Here is a 20,087-nt window from a genome sequence, read left to right on the forward strand (position 1 = left end):
ATTAAATTTGTTCCTAACACAGTGTCTGATCTGCAGATACTTCCAAAAATTTCCTTGGCCGACAAGATTATATTTTTTCACCAATTCAGCATATGACAAAAAAATTTCATTCTCATATAGATCGCCAATTACAGTTACCCCTTTCAGCTGCCATTGTTTCCAAAACACCCCTGTTTTGCCTATACAGATTTCAGGATTTTTCCACAATGAAGCATATTGCAATTATTAATTATTTGACATGGCACATTATTTCTGTAACTGACAGTGTTGAGACGCTGAGTTACAGCAAGGAAAAACACATTTCTCAAATTTTGTCAGAAAATGGAAAAAGCAGGAGGCTGCACCAAAATATAAATGAGTGTTAACAGATTAATCCGAAATAATTTATTGAATTTAATTTTTCACTTCTGTAGCCTGTTTTGTCACACGCCACTGTGTGTGCATTTGTGTGTGATGATCTGTGCAGGTGCTGGGTTGGATCCGAAACGGTGAATCCATGCTCACTGCGAGCACAACGAATGCAGGTTCCCTATCTGAAGCGGAACAGCTTCAGAGAGAACATGAACAATTTCAGCTTGCCATCGAGGTACACACACACACATTTTCCTTAATAGATTCTGCAGGGGGCAGCTTCGTGAGGCAGCAGTATGCTGTAATATGAAGATTAATATTAAATATTAAACCTTGTTTACATCATTATCTGCAATTAGGAAATAATTTTTTGCTTATATCAAACAGATCATTTATTTAACCCTTTTGCTTATATCAAACAGATCATTTATTTAACCCTGTGGGGGGGTTTAGAGAAACATCATCCTTTTTGTTGTTATAGACATGGACAGAAGGAGAATTGGTCTATAGGTTATATTGCCCCCTTTATTATATTCATCAAAGAGATGGAATACAAAACAGCTGAGTTGATTAAAAAAACAAAACATTTACTCAGCAAATTTATGAGCAGTAAGAAGCACATTAGCCTGAAATGAGGACTGAGTTTTAATTCAGCAAATTGCTGCGTATAATTCTCAGCTAACGACAGCCTCTCTAAATCAAAGGACGTCAGTGCTGAGTATCTGCCAAAATCTCCCTTCCGCCAAATATATGTTTTAATCATCTACAGCAGTGGTTCTCTAACTTTTCAGGCCAAGTACCACTTTTCATCAAATCAGACCATCCAAGTACTTTCTCATATTTGCGACGCCAAAACAAATGTGTGAATCAGGCTGCTAGTTTTATTCATCCAGCATGTGCTCTTGTTAAACCATCACAGCTGATTGTTTTGGCCTTGAACGGCAGGACGTCTAACTGATCGTGTCTTAATTGCTCTTGTAAGGAGCCCCTCTGTGACCTTACCCGCCTCTCATGTGGTCCTTGTGTACTGCCAGTTAACTTAATTTAAGCACACCTCAAGAATTAAAACGAGCCACTTCTTTCTACCGCCCACAGTCTCTTCTTCACGCTGACTCCCTCCAGCGCACCCACCAGAGTGCCCTACAGCTCCAGCAGAGGGCAGAGCTGATGTTGCAGGCGGGTCACTATGACCCAGACGCTGTCCGGGCCTGTGCCGAGACCGTGGCCCTGCACTGGCAAACCCTCATGCTGAAGATGGAGGACAGATTAAAGCTGGTTAACGCCTCTGTGGCCTTCTACAAAACATCTGAACAGGTGGGTTGTAAGAAAGTATGTGATGGTATGTTTCCATCACCCTGTTTTCATGCACATTTTGAAGTATCACATCAGAAACAAATGATGGAAACGCCACATTTAGAATAAACTCCCTTAATTCGCAAAAATGTTTTTACGCTTGCTTGAGGTGGTTTTGAACTGTGTGAAAAGGGTTAATGTGAATAATGGGAGATGGAAATGCATTTGCCAAATAAATTCCTCTATACGCATCAAAAAGTCACGTGACTTCGTGCTATGGGACGGCAAAACCCATCTAACCAGTGGATGAAAATATTCTGAAATGCCTGAGCAAAGTCTGTCATCAAAGTATTTCTGTATAATTGCCTCCCAGAACTGTCTTACACAACTGTGTTCCCAAACAGCAGGCATCCACCTCTGAAAGAAATGATCACATTTATTGCTCTGAGGTGCAAGTAATTTATTATATATGAAAATTACTATATTTAGTGGCTTCTCCTACTTTTCTTAGTAATATATAGTGTCAGTTTATCAGGAAGTGACGATTTTGTTCTCTTTGACTTGTTGGATGGAAACGGTGCAAGTTGAATTCGCAACTTTGGATGGAAACCCGGCTAATGCGTCTGTGATTGTGGTTGAAAACATGAACTTATGATAAAGCTGTGAATCTAAAGCTTTTTTGGTCTTCAAAAATGAATTTTTTCTCCACTTTTTAATTCCTGTTATATGTACATATGCATTTGTAGTTAATGTTTTTCAGTGCCTTACGCCATGAGCACTGCATTTTTAAGATTTACTGTTTTTGAGTAGTTCATTTTTTTAAGGCTGGATTCAGAACCCCTTTTTCAGTAAATGTGGACTTCAACTTTGAGTCATGTTGTATAACCATAACTTAAAGTAATATTTTAAGTGCAAGAGAAGCTGAATATTTTATACACTACAGTTCAAAAGTTTGAGGTCATTAACATTTTTTAAAATGTTTTTGAAAGAAGTCTCCTATGCTCACCAAGGCTGCATTTATTTGATCAAAAATACAGTAAGAGCAGTAATATATTGTTACAATATATTACTCACCGCATGACAGATGATTTTCATCTGATGTCATTTTTGGTCATACAGATAAAAGTAAATCTTTCGAATCTGTAAAGTCTCTACTTTTATTTGTGTGCACTCATAATAACAATGAAACGTTGAGCTTTTGTAAAATAATTAAAGCAAACAGGATGTGCTTTCTGCAGTCTCATTCTCTGTGAACTTAAGCTTGAAACTTCAAAATTCTGTGTATAATTGCCTTACAGACATGAAAAATATATCTATAGAGAGTGAAATGTCTGCTATTCAAATAGAAAACTCAGATTCTGAGATTATGTAGTCTGTACACAGACTTCAGACACATTCATAATTATTATATCTGCTGGTGCGTCGTGGCAAGCCTTTTTATGTGCACCTGAGCGCTTATTAGGCTATGTAGGCATGTATTTATATGGTTTATTAACAAACATGCGACTAATAGTCGACTAATGCTTAAAGTGAATGACTACTAGAAAAATCTAGTGGACAGCCCTACAATTCAATAAGCTCATTTGGAGCTCAAGTAGCATTTCTTCTTATTATCAATGTTAAAAATGGTGGAAATTGTGGAGACTGTGATAATTTTTTTTTCCAGGATTCTGATGAATAGAAAATTCAAAAGAACAGCATTTATTTGAAATATTTATTTTTCAACAGTGTGAAAATACTTACAGTTTTGATCAATTTAATGCATTTGCATTGCATTTCCTTGCATAAAAACACTATTTTTTAAATATAATTACCATGCCCTCTTGTCACTAAAAGGAGAAGTCCACTTCCAAACCAACATATAATTTACTCACCCCCTTGTCATCCAAGATGTTCATTTCTTTCTTTCTTCAGTCATAAAGAAATTATGTTTTTTGAGGAAAACATTTCAGCATTTTTCTCCATATAATGGACTGATATGGTGCCCCGATTTTGAACTCCCAAAATGCAGTTTAAATGCGGCTTCAAACGATCCCAAATGCGGTTGTAAATGATCGCAGCCGAGAAAGAAGGGTCTTATCTAGCGAAACAATTATTTTTATTTTCATAAAAGTAATACAATTTATGTACTTTTTAATGTCAAACGCTCATCTTGTCTTACTCTGCCTGGACTGTTTTTTTAGTCCTATATCGCTATTTTACCTTTTTTGTTAAGGGTGTTTGATCTTCTTTGCATGTTCACTTTGCAAAGACTGGGTCGGTACTTCTGCAGCGATGTAGGATGATTTTGAAATGATTTTTGAAGTTGCGGGAGAAAACACGATTGGAGTTTTTCGTCATACCCTAACTGTCTTCAACCAGAATACACAAAGTCCAGGGAGAGCTAGATAAGACCCTTCTTCCTCGGCTGGGATCGTTTGAAGCCGCATTTAAACTGCATTTTGGAAGTTTAAAATCGGGACACCATAGCAGTCTATTATATGGAGAAAAATCCTGAAATGTTTTGCTCAAAAAACATAATTTCTTTACGACTGAAGAAAGAAAGACATGAACATCTGATGACAAGGGGGTGAGTACATAATATATAAATCTTTGTTTTGGAATTGGACTTCTCCTTTAACAGAAATTCTAGCTCCCCCTAGTGTCAAAAATACACTCATGTTGTGTATTATGTTGTGTATATTTGTGTATTTCACTTAATGAATTTTGAAATAAATGTTGCACCAAATATTTTTTCTTCATTTAATGTCAGCAGTTTTATACGTGCATCTTTGCTGTACAGTAAATTTATCGTATTCTATTATTTATATATTCCCATTATATCAGTGATATACATTGTGTGTGTAACATACTGTATGTCTGTCTCAGGTATGTAATGTATTGGAGAGTCTGGAACTGGAGTACAGGAGAGAGGAGGACTGGTGCGGAGGTCATGATAAATTGGGCTCAACGGCAGAGACTGACCATGTCAGCCCTCTCATAAACAAACACCTGGAGCAGAAAGAAGCCTTTCTCAAGGTACACACACACACATACTGTACACACATACAAGACACACACAGACCCAAACACCTGCAACAGCAGCTCATCAGCTCTCTCAACAATTTGCCCTTTTTTATATTTTTAAAATCTGCATCTGCAGCAAAACGAAAATGTTTGCCATATGTGACCACATATGTGTCAGTTTAAATGGGTCATAGCATGGAAAAAGGATTTCCTTCTGAAATAAAGAAACCTTGAATAAAATCATTAGTGTGTTTATCAATATCACTGTCCATATTACATCAAACTGCTATCAATGCAGCCAACGATGAAGTCATTGTACAGTTGTTTAGATGCACTGATTCTACGAAATGTTTTGTTTCTCTGGTTCCAGGCGTGTACTTTAGCGCGTCGTAATGCAGAGGTCTTTCTTAAGTACATCCATCGAAACAATGTGAGCATGCCTGGGGTTGCCACCCACAATCGAGCCACTGAGTCCCAAGTCAAAGGTCAGTTCAGAACAACTTAAAACCATTATACCTGCAAAATTTGCAATTTGTCTGAATGTTTGTAATTGTTTGTTGATCTTGCCTTGTGTTTTTTGATGTTTAGCCATTCTGAGTGAGCTGCTACAGAGGGAAAACCGTGTCCTTCATTTCTGGACTATGAAAAAAAGACGTTTAGATCAATGCCAACAGTACGTGCTGTTTGAACGTCATGCCAAACAGGTGAGTGAGAGAGCGTTAGGCAAGTACAGTTTTTGGAGGATTCGACAATGATGGTGGTTTTGGGTTTGGTCTTCCCTTGTGAAAAAGAACTACACTTTATAATACATTTAAAAAGTTACAGAAATAATACTTATTACTTATTACAGAAATAATATACTTAAGTGTGAGCTGAATGTTATGATTTCTGAATGATGTTACATTCAATTAAATGAAGATTTATTATAGTTTAAATTTACATTAAAAACAGCTGAACCTTAGAGTGTTTTTGACCTACTTAAGTAGGACTAAATTACTTCGAAATTACTTTGAAATATGGTTAAAGTGTACTGCGAAATATACTGACGAGCATTTTAAATATTTATTGTCATTTCTATTGAAAGTTTGTCATGTATTTAAATACATTGGTAATTACATATTTGTAATGATGAAGTTGTAATTTAGTATCAAAAAATTACATTTTAATAAAATTATAATCATGTGCATTAGTATGTTAGTCGACAAATTGCAATAAATGTACTTTAGAGTACTTTATAATCACTAAATAAGAAATTATGAAAAATAATGATTCATTTTCATTTCAAACTTTTCATTTGACTTTACAAATTTACACTTAAGTTGCCTTTTATTTCATTAAAATATACTTGTAAGACTTAAAATTCAGTAAAATTGCCCATTTAATGCAGTTAGGTGCACTTCTTTTTCACTAAGGTTAGAGCAAGGGTTAACCAAGAGGAAAGATGGTAAATAAATATATGAAATTACATTTACATTACCTTTTTAAAACTGTGCTCTCTACACAGGCCATAGACTGGTTACAGGAGACAGGAGAATATTTTCTATCCACACACACATCGCCTGGTGATACCAGTGAAAAAACTCAGGAACTACTAAAAGAATATGAAGATTTCCGCGTATCTGCAAAGGTAAAAACCTCAGTCACTTATGGCAGTTATTAAAGGGGACATCAGATGCACATTTTCCACAAGCTGATATGAATCTTAATGGTTTTTGTGAAATATCTGCAACATACTTAAAATTACTCAATGGTCATGTAAAACAACACCTTTTTACCTTGTCAAAAACAGCTCTGTTCACAGCAAGCCGTTTCGGTGCATGTCTCTTTAAATGATAATGAGCTGCTCACCCCACTCACTAAAATTGGAAATAGCTGAAAACAGACGTTTTTTGTGTATTCGGTATAGTGGTAATTTTGTCAGCTATTTTCAGTTTTAGTCTTAGTCTTTAGTTTTTATCTATCTAGTTTTTATCATATTATTTATTCCTATTTAGTTTTAGTCAAGTTTTAGTTGACTAAATATCGTAACATTTTAGTCTAATTTTAGTCAAGAAAAACTTAACATTTTAGCAATAAGATTTTTATTAATTAACCGTTAATTAATGAATTAATTTTGGCAGCCATTTTTAATTTAGTCTTAGTCTTACTCATATGTACATTTTAGTTTTCATATTTAGTCAACCTTGTCCTGTTTTTGTTTAGTCAAGTTTAACCTTCTTAACTGTCACCCGTCCCCTCAGTGGGACACCTAAGTTTACTTCACCATATTACAAATAAATCCTAATCTAATCATGACAAGCTATACATCGTTGGAAAGGTCTAAGACTCCTAAATAGATATTCTACCATATCTTTGTGTTACAAATTATTTAGGAAAAATAATAGATTAATATATGTCAAGAGTGCACCTCAAAAATCTACATCATAACAGGTCTGACTTTCTTCATTGAAATCATAAGAAATTATATATCATTTGAAAACTTAAAATCTCAAAATTCATCCTTTGAAAGCCATTTTAAAATCAGACATTCCATTATCATGGAAAATGTACATCAAAATCATATTAGAAACTGTTTTCATTCATGAATTATAAAAATGTAAATTTGGATGGATTTTTATGTCTGGGTTTAAAAAATGGGAGTGACAGTTAAAGGGTTAATTCAACAAAATGTATGAACATTTTAGTCAGGTTTTAGTCAATGAAATCTAGTCACATTTTCGTTATGCTGTATAATGGTTAAACTGATAAAAAAAATACTTTGCTCAAAATTATAATCATAAGGATTGTTGTCATTTGGGAAAGTTACTTTTGCATTTTAGGTATTGCACTTTCACCAGTAAGCAGAAAATCAATAGAATGTGGACTCATACACATGGTTTATTTTACCTCATCTAGTGTACTGATTTCTTATAGGCTTTTTATTATATAAATTACAAAAGACTTATGCACTCTCTCTGTCTACTTTATGAAAACTGGTAAAACAAATGGAAAATATTATAACAGTGAAACTCCTAAAAGTAATTCCAATAATTCCAAATGGCTCTAGCCTATGTTTCTCTATTAAAACAACAGCGGTTGAGTAAGTGCTGAATGACGCTTTCATTTAGATCACTAAACGCCAGCTTGGTTGTCAGTTTTTTCTGATCATTGTTGGCGCCGCATCCACAATGACGTTGCCAGATTGCTTAAAATAAGCAAAACGCCAGGCAGAAAATGTATACTTGTAACAGCGAAGTTCTGATTTGCAGATCTGAACTTGTTATCTGGCAACCACACACGAAAGCTTGCGTAGTAGAGGTGTGTAAAGCAGTCCGCAATAACATTTTGTCTCCTTCGATTTCACGAAAGTAAAGAGCGGTTTTTGATAAAGTTGTTATTTTTTTAACGGTTTTAGTCTTTTTTCAACAATGAAGTTGCATGTTGATATAGTCATAGTTTTTGTTTTTAAGTTTTGACCTTATTGTCGTCTCGTCTTTGTCTTAATGAACATTTTTCATCATAGTTTTCGTTGATGAAATTAACACTAATTCGGTGGCACGTTACCATCAAAAACAACGAATCCACTGCATCCTTAGTGGCTCAGATGTTGGGAGAAAATAAAGACTCTTATGTTCACTTTTACATATAACTACAAAACACCTGCATTTATTACACAACGATGTTGCAACTGCTGCTCGATCACAGAGAAAATGGCATACAGCGCACAATTGGCTGAAGGGGGAATATGGTAATATGGGACAGTCTGTCAGTGGCCGTGGGCGGGGCTTGAGCAGTGTGACATCATATTGCTTAGACAATCAAAACAGCTTGATAATTAAGACTGTTTAGGTTTTTGGGGGGTTAAAAAAAAGGACAGAATGGATTTTTATTATTGTAGGGAGGTTGTGTCCACACACTGCTAAGACACATTTATATGCAAACACTATGTAAAAGTGAACTTTGCATCCGATGTCCGTTTTAAAGGGGTCATCGGATGCTAAGTTCACTTTTACATGCTGTTTGAACATTAATGTGTGTTGGCAGTGTATGTACAAATCTACCCTATAATGATAAAAATCCATGCAGTGGTTTTTAATTAATCTGTAAAAATAATATCCCCTTTTTCAAATCGAGCCATTCTCAGATGCCCGTCGTTGTGGCGTCACACCAACAGAGGCCGCTCCCACGATAGTTGATTGACATGAGCGTCTTACCTAAGATCAGTTGCAACAGTCCAACCTCCATGTTTTGATGCCGGAGCAGGGATGTAAGTTAGACAAGAATTGAGAGATTGAGGTGTTGTGTTGCTGGATGTAATAATGAACGTAGTGGTTGTCATTTACTCCCGACATCTGAGCTGCTTGAAGATGCAGTTGATTATGTTTGTTTGTGAAGGGAATGCGTCTCCCGATCTACATATATCCATCTATGTTCACGCGAATCATTCGTGATCCAGCTTCACCTACAGCAGAAGTGAGTATAAAGGTATTTTTATGAATCTTTGCGATCTCCTTGCCTAATAATGTGCTAGTTAGCAAGTTTAGTAGCTAACGCGGCTGAATGCGGCTAAAGTAAACAGGCTCGTCACTCCACAGAGAGAAGAGAGGGGCGGGGCGAGCAGAGCTCATTTGCATTTAAAGTAGCCTCGACCAGAATGGGATGGTTTTTGCAGAGCTGATTTTGACAAGGTAAAAAGGGTGTTGTTTTACACTACCATTGAGAATTTTTAACCAAAGTACATTATAGACTTTTCATTAAGACCCTAAAGAATCATATCAACTTGTGGAAAATGGGCATCCAATGACCCCTTTAAATATTCTGTGAACATATACTTACTGTCATGTTGTTTTAAACCTTAATGCATTTGTGGAACACACAAGGAGAATTTTTTGTGAAGAATATTCTGGCCACTCTTCCAAAAAATAAACAATAATTAAACAAATGCATTTTTCTAAGCTTGTATAGACTGTATATATGACCTGATGTTGATTCTAGCAAACACAGGAGAAGGTGAAGCTGTTGATCCAGCTGGCTGGTAGTCTGGTTGAGAAAGGGCATGTCCATGTGACTGAACTCAAGAGGTGGGTGTCTACGGTGGACAGAAGGTACCGAGACTTCTCCATGCGGATGGGTCAGTATCGCTGCAGCTTGGACCGAGCACTGGGACTGTGTTCTGAGGTGAGCGGCTGAGCAAAGCCATCTCTTTTTAGTAAATATATCTGGCATTTATTCTTCATTTCATGCATTATTTAATCTTTACTAATGTTTAAATAAACATTAACTATGAAATCTTGTTCTACTTTTTTACTGTTTATAAAAGTTCATATCGAAAGCAATCAAAACTTTATCTTAAAAACATACTGCAATTTTCCGCATTCCCCCTGACCTCTCTAACAGGACCATAAAGATCTAGAGCTGGACATTATCCCCGCCAGCTTGACCCACACTGACCCAGAGGTCAACCTCAACGATCCTGACCATGAAGTTAATGAGGAAAAGAAGAAATCTGCCAGAAAGAAAGAGTGAGTGATGAAATTAACTTCATGACTAAGAGAGATTTTAAGTATGACTCAGAATCCTTATGCCGCGTGCCAGCTTCCTGTGCGCAGGTTAAGCCGATAGTCCCAAACTAAATCACATCATCAATAGCTTCATCTTCACACGAAATCCTTTTCAATCTAAATCATTTCCTGAGGAATTAGCTTTGTGTTATGAAGTGCTGTCTCAGGCGTTCTTTGCATTTTAATGTCTGTAATTTGCTGGGCTTTCAGTGGGGCGGTTTGCTCTCTTGTGTAGGTATATTATGGCTGAGCTGCTCCAGACAGAAAGAGCTTATGTACGAGACCTACAGGAGTGTTTGGAGGTGAGAAGCTTTAGAGGTTTTCTTACTGATCTCAGACAGTCAAGGCTTTTGATTGCAAGATTCATCCAAGGTTGCATACTTATATACTGTACTGTGCCTGAAATGCCGTCTGAGTTGAAAGAATTGTGAACTTGAGATGAACTAACCTCCCATGTGCATTTATGCGCAGACATTTCTTTGGGAAATGACAAGCGGTGCGGAGATCCCTTCTGGAATTGCGAACAAAGAACATGTGATCTTTGGGAATATTCAGGAGATTTATGAATTCCATAACAAGTATGTTTCCAAACAGGCTTTATTTGATGTCAATTTCCATATGCATATAGCTTAGTGGTAAAACTGTCACTTTGATGGCTCATAAAACTCTAATTTTGATGGCCTGTGTAAGTATGTAAGCAATTAGTGATGCTTGCCAAGGAGATCTGTAATACCTGGAGAAACAGCTAGCATTCCCGTTCATCTTAGTGGTAGTTGCTTAGCTGACGCATTTCTGCCATATTTGCACGTGAGACAAGTGTTTTTGTACAAGAAGAACTATTGAAAATCGTTTTTGTTAATTGGAATAAAGCTGAAATAAAATAAAATATGAATACTGAAGATGAAAAGATGGAAAACTTGAAACTTAAAAATGAAAATTACATTGTCAACGATAATAAAATAATTTGACTTAAACTTCAAATTACTAAAACATTACTGAAAAACAATAAGTGCCATATAGAATTGAAAAAAAAAACACATACCAAAATTAAAATACAGTTGAGGTCAGAGTCAGAATAATTAAAAATGTTGATTATTTTACCAAAATAACAGAAATCATACAAAATGCATGTTGTTGTTTATTTTGTACTGATCTGAATAAGATATTTCACATAAAAGATGTTTACATGTAGTCCACAAGAGAAAATAATAGTTGAATTTATATAAATTACCAGATCAAAAGTTTTAACAGTATTAAGTGATTCTTAATACTGTGTTGTTACCTGAATGATCCACAGCTGGGTTTTTTTATGTTTTTTAGTGATAGTTGTTCATGAGTCCTCTGTTTGTCTTGAACAGTTCAACTGACTGCTGTTCTTCAGAAAAATCCTTCAACTCCCACAAATTCTTTGGTTTTGTCTAATTGATCCTTTGCAACAATGACAACTGAGTGACTCATATGCCACTATTATAGAAGGTTCCAGTGCTCACTAATGCTCCAGAAGGAATAAACGTGCATTAAGAGCTGGGGGTGAAAACTTTTGAAAAGAATGGAGATGTGTATATTTTTCTTATTTTGCCTAAATATCATATTTTTTCATTTAGTATTGCCCTAATTACATGTTTCCCAGAAGACAAAATAAGTTAAATTTACCCTGATCTTCAAATTCTAGAAGTTTTCACCCCCCCGGCTCTTAATGCATTGTGTTTCCTTCTGGAGCGTCAGTGAGTGTTTGAACCTTCTGTAATAGTTGCATATGAGTCCCTCAGTTGTCCTCAGTGTCAAAAGATGATTGCAAAATCATACAGTCATTGTTGGAAAGGATTCAAATACACAAAAATGCTGGAAAAGAATTTTTCTGAAGAAGAGCAGGCAGCTTAACTGTCAGACAAGGGACTCATGAATAACTAACTAAACGAAAACCCAGCTATGGATCAGTTATGTAGCAACACAGTATTAAAAGTCAAGTGTATGTAAACTTTTGAACTGGGGCATTTTTATAAATCCAACTATTATTTTATCTTGTGGACTATATGAAAATAATTTTATGTGAAATATCTTACTCAGGTCTGCTCATTCAATTTGTATGATCCCTCTTATTTTGGTAAAATAATTTATATTTTTAATGATTCTGAAAGGGGGATGGAAAATTTTGATCTCAAATGTAAAAGCTGAAAAAAAGAAATAAAAGCTAACTATACGAAATAAAGAAATTAAGCTGAAACAAGACATAATGATCACGCTAGTATACTCAAAATGGCTAAATATCAGTCATTAGCAACAACAAAAGCCTCATATTTTCTTCAGAAAATGTTAAAACCTTGTTATGTTTTGCCATTATTTGTTTTTGCAGCATTTTTCTAAAAGAGCTTGAAAACTATGAGCAGCTTCCAGAAGATGTGGGCCATTGTTTTGTCACATGGGTGAGATACAGATGAATCATCGTCAGTTTTTCTTTGTTTGGAGAACATATTGTGATTTCAGTATGGACTAGTCATCTTCATTTTACTCCGTATGAATATTTAAAAACCAATGTGTGCTGAGAGGCTGTCAAAATTGGAAATTTGCCCACGCTGTATTTTTGTTCAATCATTATTTACAGCTTGAAAGGTCCAAAATATCAATTCAGCTGTGAAGTATTAATTTTTAAGGAGTAGCTTCTGGTACTTTTTAAACTCTGGTGTGGTTGCTTACAACATAAATAGTAAATGTGCTCATTTTTTCCATGTTCTGAAGGCTGATAAATTCCATATGTACGTCACCTACTGCAAAAACAAACCAGACTCCAGTCAGCTCATCCAGGGCCAAGCCGGAAGGTTCTTCGATGTGAGTCGCCTCTTTTTCTCTGTTCATTTTGGAGGGTCGTATGACATTAGGTTGAAACAATAGAAATGACTCAAAGAACACTTAGGGGGCGCCAGATAGCTGCTATCATCCACCCTTATTACAGCCATTCCAAATTAATAAATTCTGTTTATATTATTTGTCAGAATTAATCTCAATCTGAGTTCTGAATTTGTTAAACTCCTGTTTAAACCACAGCTTAAACAGGGTGGTTATCTAGTTTCCAAGAAGGGTTAAACAGGTCTTTTCTGAGGGTTTAAAGGGATTATGGGTACTTGTTTTGAGGACAGACCAGTTGGCCAACCAGCTAAACACCAGTTTGGCCAGAAATGAAGAACAGCTAGATCAACTGAATACCATTTTAGGCCAGAAAAGGCTGGATTATCCTGCTTTTGTTATCATTTATGCAATAAAACTCATGATTATTGATATTTTATGCTGTTTTTCACAGGAGATACAGCGGAGACATGGACTGGCCAATTCAATCTCATCATACCTGATCAAACCTGTTCAGAGAATCACCAAATACCAGCTCTTGCTGAAGGTGGAGACTCAGTGTTTTTGTTTACTCTTACCTGATGTGAATCAGTTTGCAGCACTAAATAAGTGTGTTTGTGTCTCTGTGTGTCGGTGCAAATGTGTTCGTGAACAGGAGTTGCTGACATGTTGTGAGGAAGGGAAAGGAGAAATAAAGGAGGGTTTGGAGGTGATGCTCAGTGTGCCTAAACGTGCTAATGATGCCATGCACGTCAGCATGCTGGAAGGTGAGCGATAATTACGGCAGATGTGCTGAACACGTAACTGTGTGCAGGAGAGTTTTAAGTCGCAAAACAGCTTTTCAAGCATTTTCTTTTGACTGATGAGTGTCTTGAAAACAGATGATATTTATTTGTTCACAAATGTTTTTTTTATACATCATTTACATAATCCACAATTATTTAATTACAAATAATTTAAAAAAAAACTATTTGGAAGTTTAATGTTTTTAAGCTTATATACAAAAAGAATTTTTGCCACCATAAGATTTAAAAATACCATTTCAAAATAAAATATATTTCTTTTAATTTAGTTTTATTTATTATTAAATTAAATTGTATTAAATGTATAATTATTATAAATCTTTTTTATATATATTATATATTTTTTATTGTAATATTAATATATATTTTTTGTTTACAGTTTGGGTCAAAAGTTTTCATCCCCTTTTAGAATCATTAAAAATGTTAATTATTTTACCAAAATAAGAGGGAACATACAAAATGCTTGTTATTGTTTATTTAGCACTGACCTGAATAATATATTTCACATAAAAAAAGATGTTTATATATAGTCCACAAGAGAAAATAATAGTTAAACTAATAAAAATGACCCAGTTCAGAAGTTTACACCCCCTTAATTCTTAATACTGTGTTACCTGAATGATCACGGAGTGTTTTTTTGTTCAATGATAGTTGTTCATGAGTCTCTTGTTTGTCCTGAACAGTTAAAGAGCACACTGTTCTCCAGAAAAATCCTTCAGGTCCCACAAATTGTTTGGTTTTCCAACATTTTTGTGTATTTGAACCCTTTCCAACAATGACTGTATGATTTTGAGATCCATCTGTTCACACTGAGGACAACTGAGGGACTCGTGTGCAACTATTACAGAAGGTTCAAATGCTCACTGATGCTTCAGAAGGAAACACGATGTGCTAAGAGCCGGGGTGAAAACTTTTGAACATAATGGAGTAAATGTGTACATTTTTCTGATTTTGCCTAAATATCATATTTTTTATTTTGTACTGCCCTTTGCCAGAGGCTACAAAAGATTCTTACATGTTTCTCAAAAGACAAAATAAGTTACATTTACCCTGATCTTCAAATTCTAAAAGTTTTCATCCCCCGGCTCTTAATGCATCGTGTTTCTTTCTGGATCATCAGTGAGCGTTTGAATCTTCTGTAATAGTTGCATATGAGTCCCTCAGTTGTCCTCAGTGTGAATAGATGGATCTCAAAATCATACAGTCATTGTTGGAAAGGGTTCAAATACACAAAAATACTGGAAAACCAAAGAATTTGTGGGACCTGAAGGATTTTTCTGTAGAACAGCAGACAGTTTAACTGTTCAGGGCAAAAAGGGACTCATGAACAACTATCACTAAACAAAAAAACACAGCTGTGGATCATTTAAGTAACAACACAGTATTAAGAATCAAGCGTCTAAAAACTTTTGAACCAGGTAATTTTTATAAAATCAACTAATATTTTCTCTTGTGGACTATATGTAAACATCTTTTATGTGAAATATCTTAATTAGGCCAATACTAAATAAACAATAAAATGCGTTAACATTTTTAATGATTCTGAAAGGGGGATGTAAACTTTTGACGTCAACTGTAGCTTGATTGCCATCTGAATATCAGATCGATGATGCTCTGTTGATTTTTTTGCAATTATGCATTTGTTTATCTGTGTAATTGTTGTTCTGTTATTAGGTTTCGATGAGAACCTGGCCGTACAGGGTGAGCTGATCCTACAGGACACCTTCCAGGTGTGGGATCCCAAATCTCTGATCCGCAAGGGCCGGGACCGACATCTCTTCCTCTTTGAGATTTCTCTCGTTTTCAGTAAAGAGATGAAAGACTCGTCAGGACGCACCAAATATGTTTACAAGAACAAGCTGCTGGTAAGGAGCTCCAGGATGACACGTTGTCAAGAAGTGTAAACATATTTGACAAAATGAGGTCTTTAGTGCCTTTTCCCCACTTTGTTAGTAAGTCGTTAGTGGTAGTGTGAATTCAAATGTGTTTCGACAGACATCAGAGTTAGGAGTTACTGAACACATTGAAGGTGATCCATGTAAGTTCGCTCTATGGGCCGGGCGGACGCCTACATCTGACAACAAAACGGTTCTCAAGGTAAGATGTGTACTTTATACGTGTATGTCTGTGTGTATCAGTGTCAGATAAACCTGCAGAGCAGACATATAATGGCCAATGATAGAAAGAAATTAATATTGTTCTCTTTATGAGGGTACTTTTTTTAACATACAATATTAATATTATGAATATTAGTAATTAAAACTATTGCATAATGTATGCAATTAATTAAATACGCTTAACCCTGTAAAGCATACTGTAAACATTTGATACAAACATTTCTAAGGCCTATAATTTATAAACACTATTTTATACATGCCTTTTGGCATCTGGTTGATAGTTTATACTCTTTTAACAAGTAAAAAGCTTATTAGTGTAATTGCAAAAATGTATACATGTCTTTTTGCTCTGAGAGTTTTACTGATTTTTATAAAGTTAACATAAGAATAACTTGGTAATATTTTGGTAATAATTGGTAATATTTCAAGATGAACACGTACTGGGCTGAGCCACCTTCCATACAGCATTGCATTGCGTTGTTTATTTTGCTCACCATAATAAAAACTTTGGGTTTATAAAAAAAAATTAAGATGTTTTTCGCCTTTGAAGATGAAGTAAGCACAATGTATCAAATATTAGGCTCAACATAAAACATAGATGCAAACTTTTTCTATTTTTTATTTATTTATTTATTGTACATTTTATTTTTAGGTTTTATCTAAAGTTTAAATAAACTGTTCTATAAACTGTTATTAAATTACATGATTAATAATTAATTTAATTAGTTTTAAATTGTATTAAATGTATAATTATAATTGTATAAATAAATGTTTAATTCTACAATAAATATAATTAAAAATATAATTTAAAAAATAAATAAATGTAAAATTATTAATAATATTATTATTAAACGTTTTTTATTTATTTATTTATTTTGATTTATGAAGCCGGAATCTGAATTTTAGATTGATCATGAGCCTTTTGTAAAATAAATTATTTATTGTTTGTTTGTACAATTTTATTTTAAGATTTTATAAAGGTTTAATAAACTGTTCTATTTGAATATTTACTAATATTTCATATGTCAGCCTTTAAAGGATTACATTTTTTTTTTAATGATGCAACCAGATTTAATTAAATAATTATCATAAATATATCCACCTTATTTTCCCCATAAGAGTGGGCATGGCCATTTGTAAATTTTATGGGTGTGGCACCCAGTCTTATCTACGTCCACATCGAAGACTAAGGTTTATTAAAAATAGCCGTTAATAATATTTTGTTCTTCATGGTTGGCACAAAAACCTATTATTTAGTCCTGAATAAACTGTGAAAAAATTAACAATTAAAATGATCTAGAAATGTTCTAGAAATTACATAGTAAAACCTGAAAAATCCAAGAGAATTTTATGTGCTCGCATTATAAATATCCGGTACATTAGATTTAGTGTTTTTTTTGCTCAAAGCCATGGTTAATTTCTGACGCTGGTGCACATGCTTTAAGCTATTATACTTATTTAAGTGATGCAAGTCCAAACCTGGTTTGTGAAATCATGCATTTTCTCTACTGTGCTGTCTTCTCTCTCTTTTGCACATCCTCTCATCCACCCAAAGGCCTCCAGTATAGAAGTGAAACAGGAGTGGATCCGGAACATCAGGGAAGTGATTCAAGAGAGAACGATCCACCTAAAGGGGGCGCTAAAGGAGCCCATACACCCTCCCAAAACCCCAGCCAGACAGCGCAGCATCAGCAAGAGGTATTTCACCTCACCCACCTGCTGTCTTCATTCACCTAAAACTGATTTTTCTTTTTTTTCTCTGCTCTTTAAGCTGCACTGAGAGAATCAATACATCTGTACTCCCAAAATGCACAGCTCTTATCACAGCACTTGCTGCTAGGTGGTTTATTATAAATTGTGTATGTGATTGCAGTGGATGTTATTATTTAATCTTTCAGGGAAACTACTGAGGATGCAGACAGTCAGGGTGATGCCAGCAGCCAGCCGGACACAATCTCCATCGCTTCCCGCACCTCCCAGAACACTGTAGACAGTGACAAGGTACAACTACACTACAAAAACACAACAATGACACTATGACATCCACTATGCTGACCCTGACACTGTATTGCCATTTGGCTTTGTCAGCATCGTGTAGTGACATTTGAGGTTATCATCATGGGGTGTGATTTTTTTTTCATGTAAACAGTCAACAGCTTTATTTACATTACACTATTTACACATTTATGAGCTCATAACCCAACTCCTACCCCTAAACCCCAACCATTTGTCAATATAAAACACAGGATATAACAGGCAGAAACAACTGCATTCACAATTCATTCAAAAAGTATTAAAGGATTAAAAGATTCACATATAATGTACTCACCCCCTTGTCATCCAAGATGTTTATGTCTTTCTTTCTTCAGTCGTAAAGAAATTATGTTTTTTGAGGAAAACATTTCAGGATTTTTCTCAATATAATGGACTGATATGATGCCCCGAGTTTGAACTTCCAAAATGCAGTTTAAATGCGGCTTCAAACGATCCCAGCCGAGAAAGAAGGGTCTTATCTAGCAAAACGATCAGTTATTTTCATTAAAAAAATACAGTTTAAAAACTTTTTAATCCCAAATGCTCATCTTGTCTTGCTCTGCTTGAACTCTGTATATTCTGCTTCAAGACAGTTATGTCGAAAAACTCGATCGTATTTTCTCCCTCAACTTCAAAAATCATTTCAAAATCATCGCTGCAGAAGTACCGACCCAGTCTTTGCAAAGTGAACGTGCAAAGAAGACCTTTAACAAAAAAGGTAAAACAGCGATATAGGACGATTTTGAAGTTGAGGGAGGACAAAAGATGGGAGTTTTTTGACATACCCTTTTTGTCATGAACAAAAAAAAAAAAAGAGTTCAGGCAGAGTAAGACAAGACGAGCGTTTGACATTAAAAAGTATATAAATTGTATTATTTGTATGAAAATAACCGATTGTTTTGCTAGATAAGACCATTCTTCCTTGGCTGGGATTGTTTACAACTGCATTTGGGATCATTTGAAGCTGCATTTAAACTGCATTTTGGAAGTTCAAACTTGGGGCATCATACCAGTCCATTATATGGAGAAAAATGCTGAAATGTTTTCCTCAAAAAACATAATTTCTTTATGACTGAAGAAAGAAAGACATGAACATCTTGGATGACGTATAATTACATTTTTGTTCTGGAAATCAACTTCTTTAATAGTCCAAGTCTTCTGAGGCAAAACTATTGATTTGTGAGAGGAATAAATGCATTCACCACCTCCATCAGCCATAAAGTATAGATGCTGTGTGCAGTGCACAAATTAAAAAATTGCTGCCAGAAGAAGCGTTACTTAAGCTTTGAAATGCCGCTTTAAGGGAGCGGGATCATTTTCAACGATAAAAACTTTATGATTTACTCTGTTCTTCATATAAAGATATTGTGTGGCTTCAGAAGACTTGGAATGCAGCATGACTTGTTTGTAATACTTTTACACTGCTTTTTTATAGTCAGTTTTTGCAATAAATACCTGTGACTGTACTTTTATTTGCGTGCTTAAGTGGTTAGGGTTAGTGTAGGGGTGTTAGGTGCTCCAAAATATCTATGAAAGTATAAATGTAAATAAAGTGATTTTTATTTCTACAAATGCATGCAAACCATTAAATCTGTCTTGATCTGACGCATGAGACACATCGAAACGCTAAAGCAGTACCATGATCGTCAAAAACCGTTGCCAAGGCGTCCTGACCAAGTGTCAGTATGTGATGAATTGGGAGTGAGGATGTGTTGGTTAGTATGCAGGTTTGACGATGTGAAGATTAATAAATGTGTTCCTCAAACATTGAAAAACATGCTGAAAAAAGACGTGAGAACATTGGAAGTGGTTCTAACTATATGAATAGTTTATAAATCAGTCAAATTATGTTTTATTTAAATGTAATTATGTCACCATGTTTGTGTGAGGGTTAAGTTTAGGATGTGTGTTTTAAAAATAATTTTAGTGGTAGTTACTCCCCCTATGGAAAATCTGATTCTGTCATAAACACATACGTCTGTTTAGACAGTAAACAGTTTTAGTTTTTTTTAGTGTGTGTGGTGTGTATGTGTGTGTTTGGCTCTAGAGTGTGAATGTGGGTAACGGTGTGTTTTAAATACATAACTAGTAGGCAAAAGTTT

At 35.0% G+C, this 20,087-nt stretch overlaps 1 protein-coding gene across 1 annotated transcript in view; it reads left to right on the top strand.

The window, feature by feature from the left end:
• kalrnb (kalirin RhoGEF kinase b) overlaps positions 1 to 20,087 on the top strand; it is a 105,035-nt gene that overhangs the window by 46,818 nt on the left and 38,130 nt on the right. The window contains exons 16-33 of the mRNA XM_051112065.1: positions 467 to 586; positions 1,447 to 1,665; positions 4,513 to 4,662; positions 5,021 to 5,135; positions 5,239 to 5,354; positions 6,155 to 6,277; positions 9,625 to 9,807; positions 10,027 to 10,151; positions 10,426 to 10,492; positions 10,662 to 10,768; positions 12,544 to 12,613; positions 12,927 to 13,016; positions 13,486 to 13,578; positions 13,687 to 13,798; positions 15,509 to 15,699; positions 15,830 to 15,931; positions 17,507 to 17,649; positions 17,850 to 17,952. Coding sequence (XP_050968022.1) covers positions 467 to 586; positions 1,447 to 1,665; positions 4,513 to 4,662; positions 5,021 to 5,135; positions 5,239 to 5,354; positions 6,155 to 6,277; positions 9,625 to 9,807; positions 10,027 to 10,151; positions 10,426 to 10,492; positions 10,662 to 10,768; positions 12,544 to 12,613; positions 12,927 to 13,016; positions 13,486 to 13,578; positions 13,687 to 13,798; positions 15,509 to 15,699; positions 15,830 to 15,931; positions 17,507 to 17,649; positions 17,850 to 17,952 — 2,229 coding nt within the window. The remainder of the gene's footprint in view (positions 1 to 466; positions 587 to 1,446; positions 1,666 to 4,512; positions 4,663 to 5,020; positions 5,136 to 5,238; positions 5,355 to 6,154; positions 6,278 to 9,624; positions 9,808 to 10,026; positions 10,152 to 10,425; positions 10,493 to 10,661; positions 10,769 to 12,543; positions 12,614 to 12,926; positions 13,017 to 13,485; positions 13,579 to 13,686; positions 13,799 to 15,508; positions 15,700 to 15,829; positions 15,932 to 17,506; positions 17,650 to 17,849; positions 17,953 to 20,087) is intronic.

The sequence above is a fragment of the Labeo rohita genome, chromosome 6, assembly GCF_022985175.1.
Source record: "Labeo rohita strain BAU-BD-2019 chromosome 6, IGBB_LRoh.1.0, whole genome shotgun sequence".
In the NCBI taxonomy this organism is placed as follows: Eukaryota; Metazoa; Chordata; class Actinopteri; order Cypriniformes; family Cyprinidae; genus Labeo; species Labeo rohita.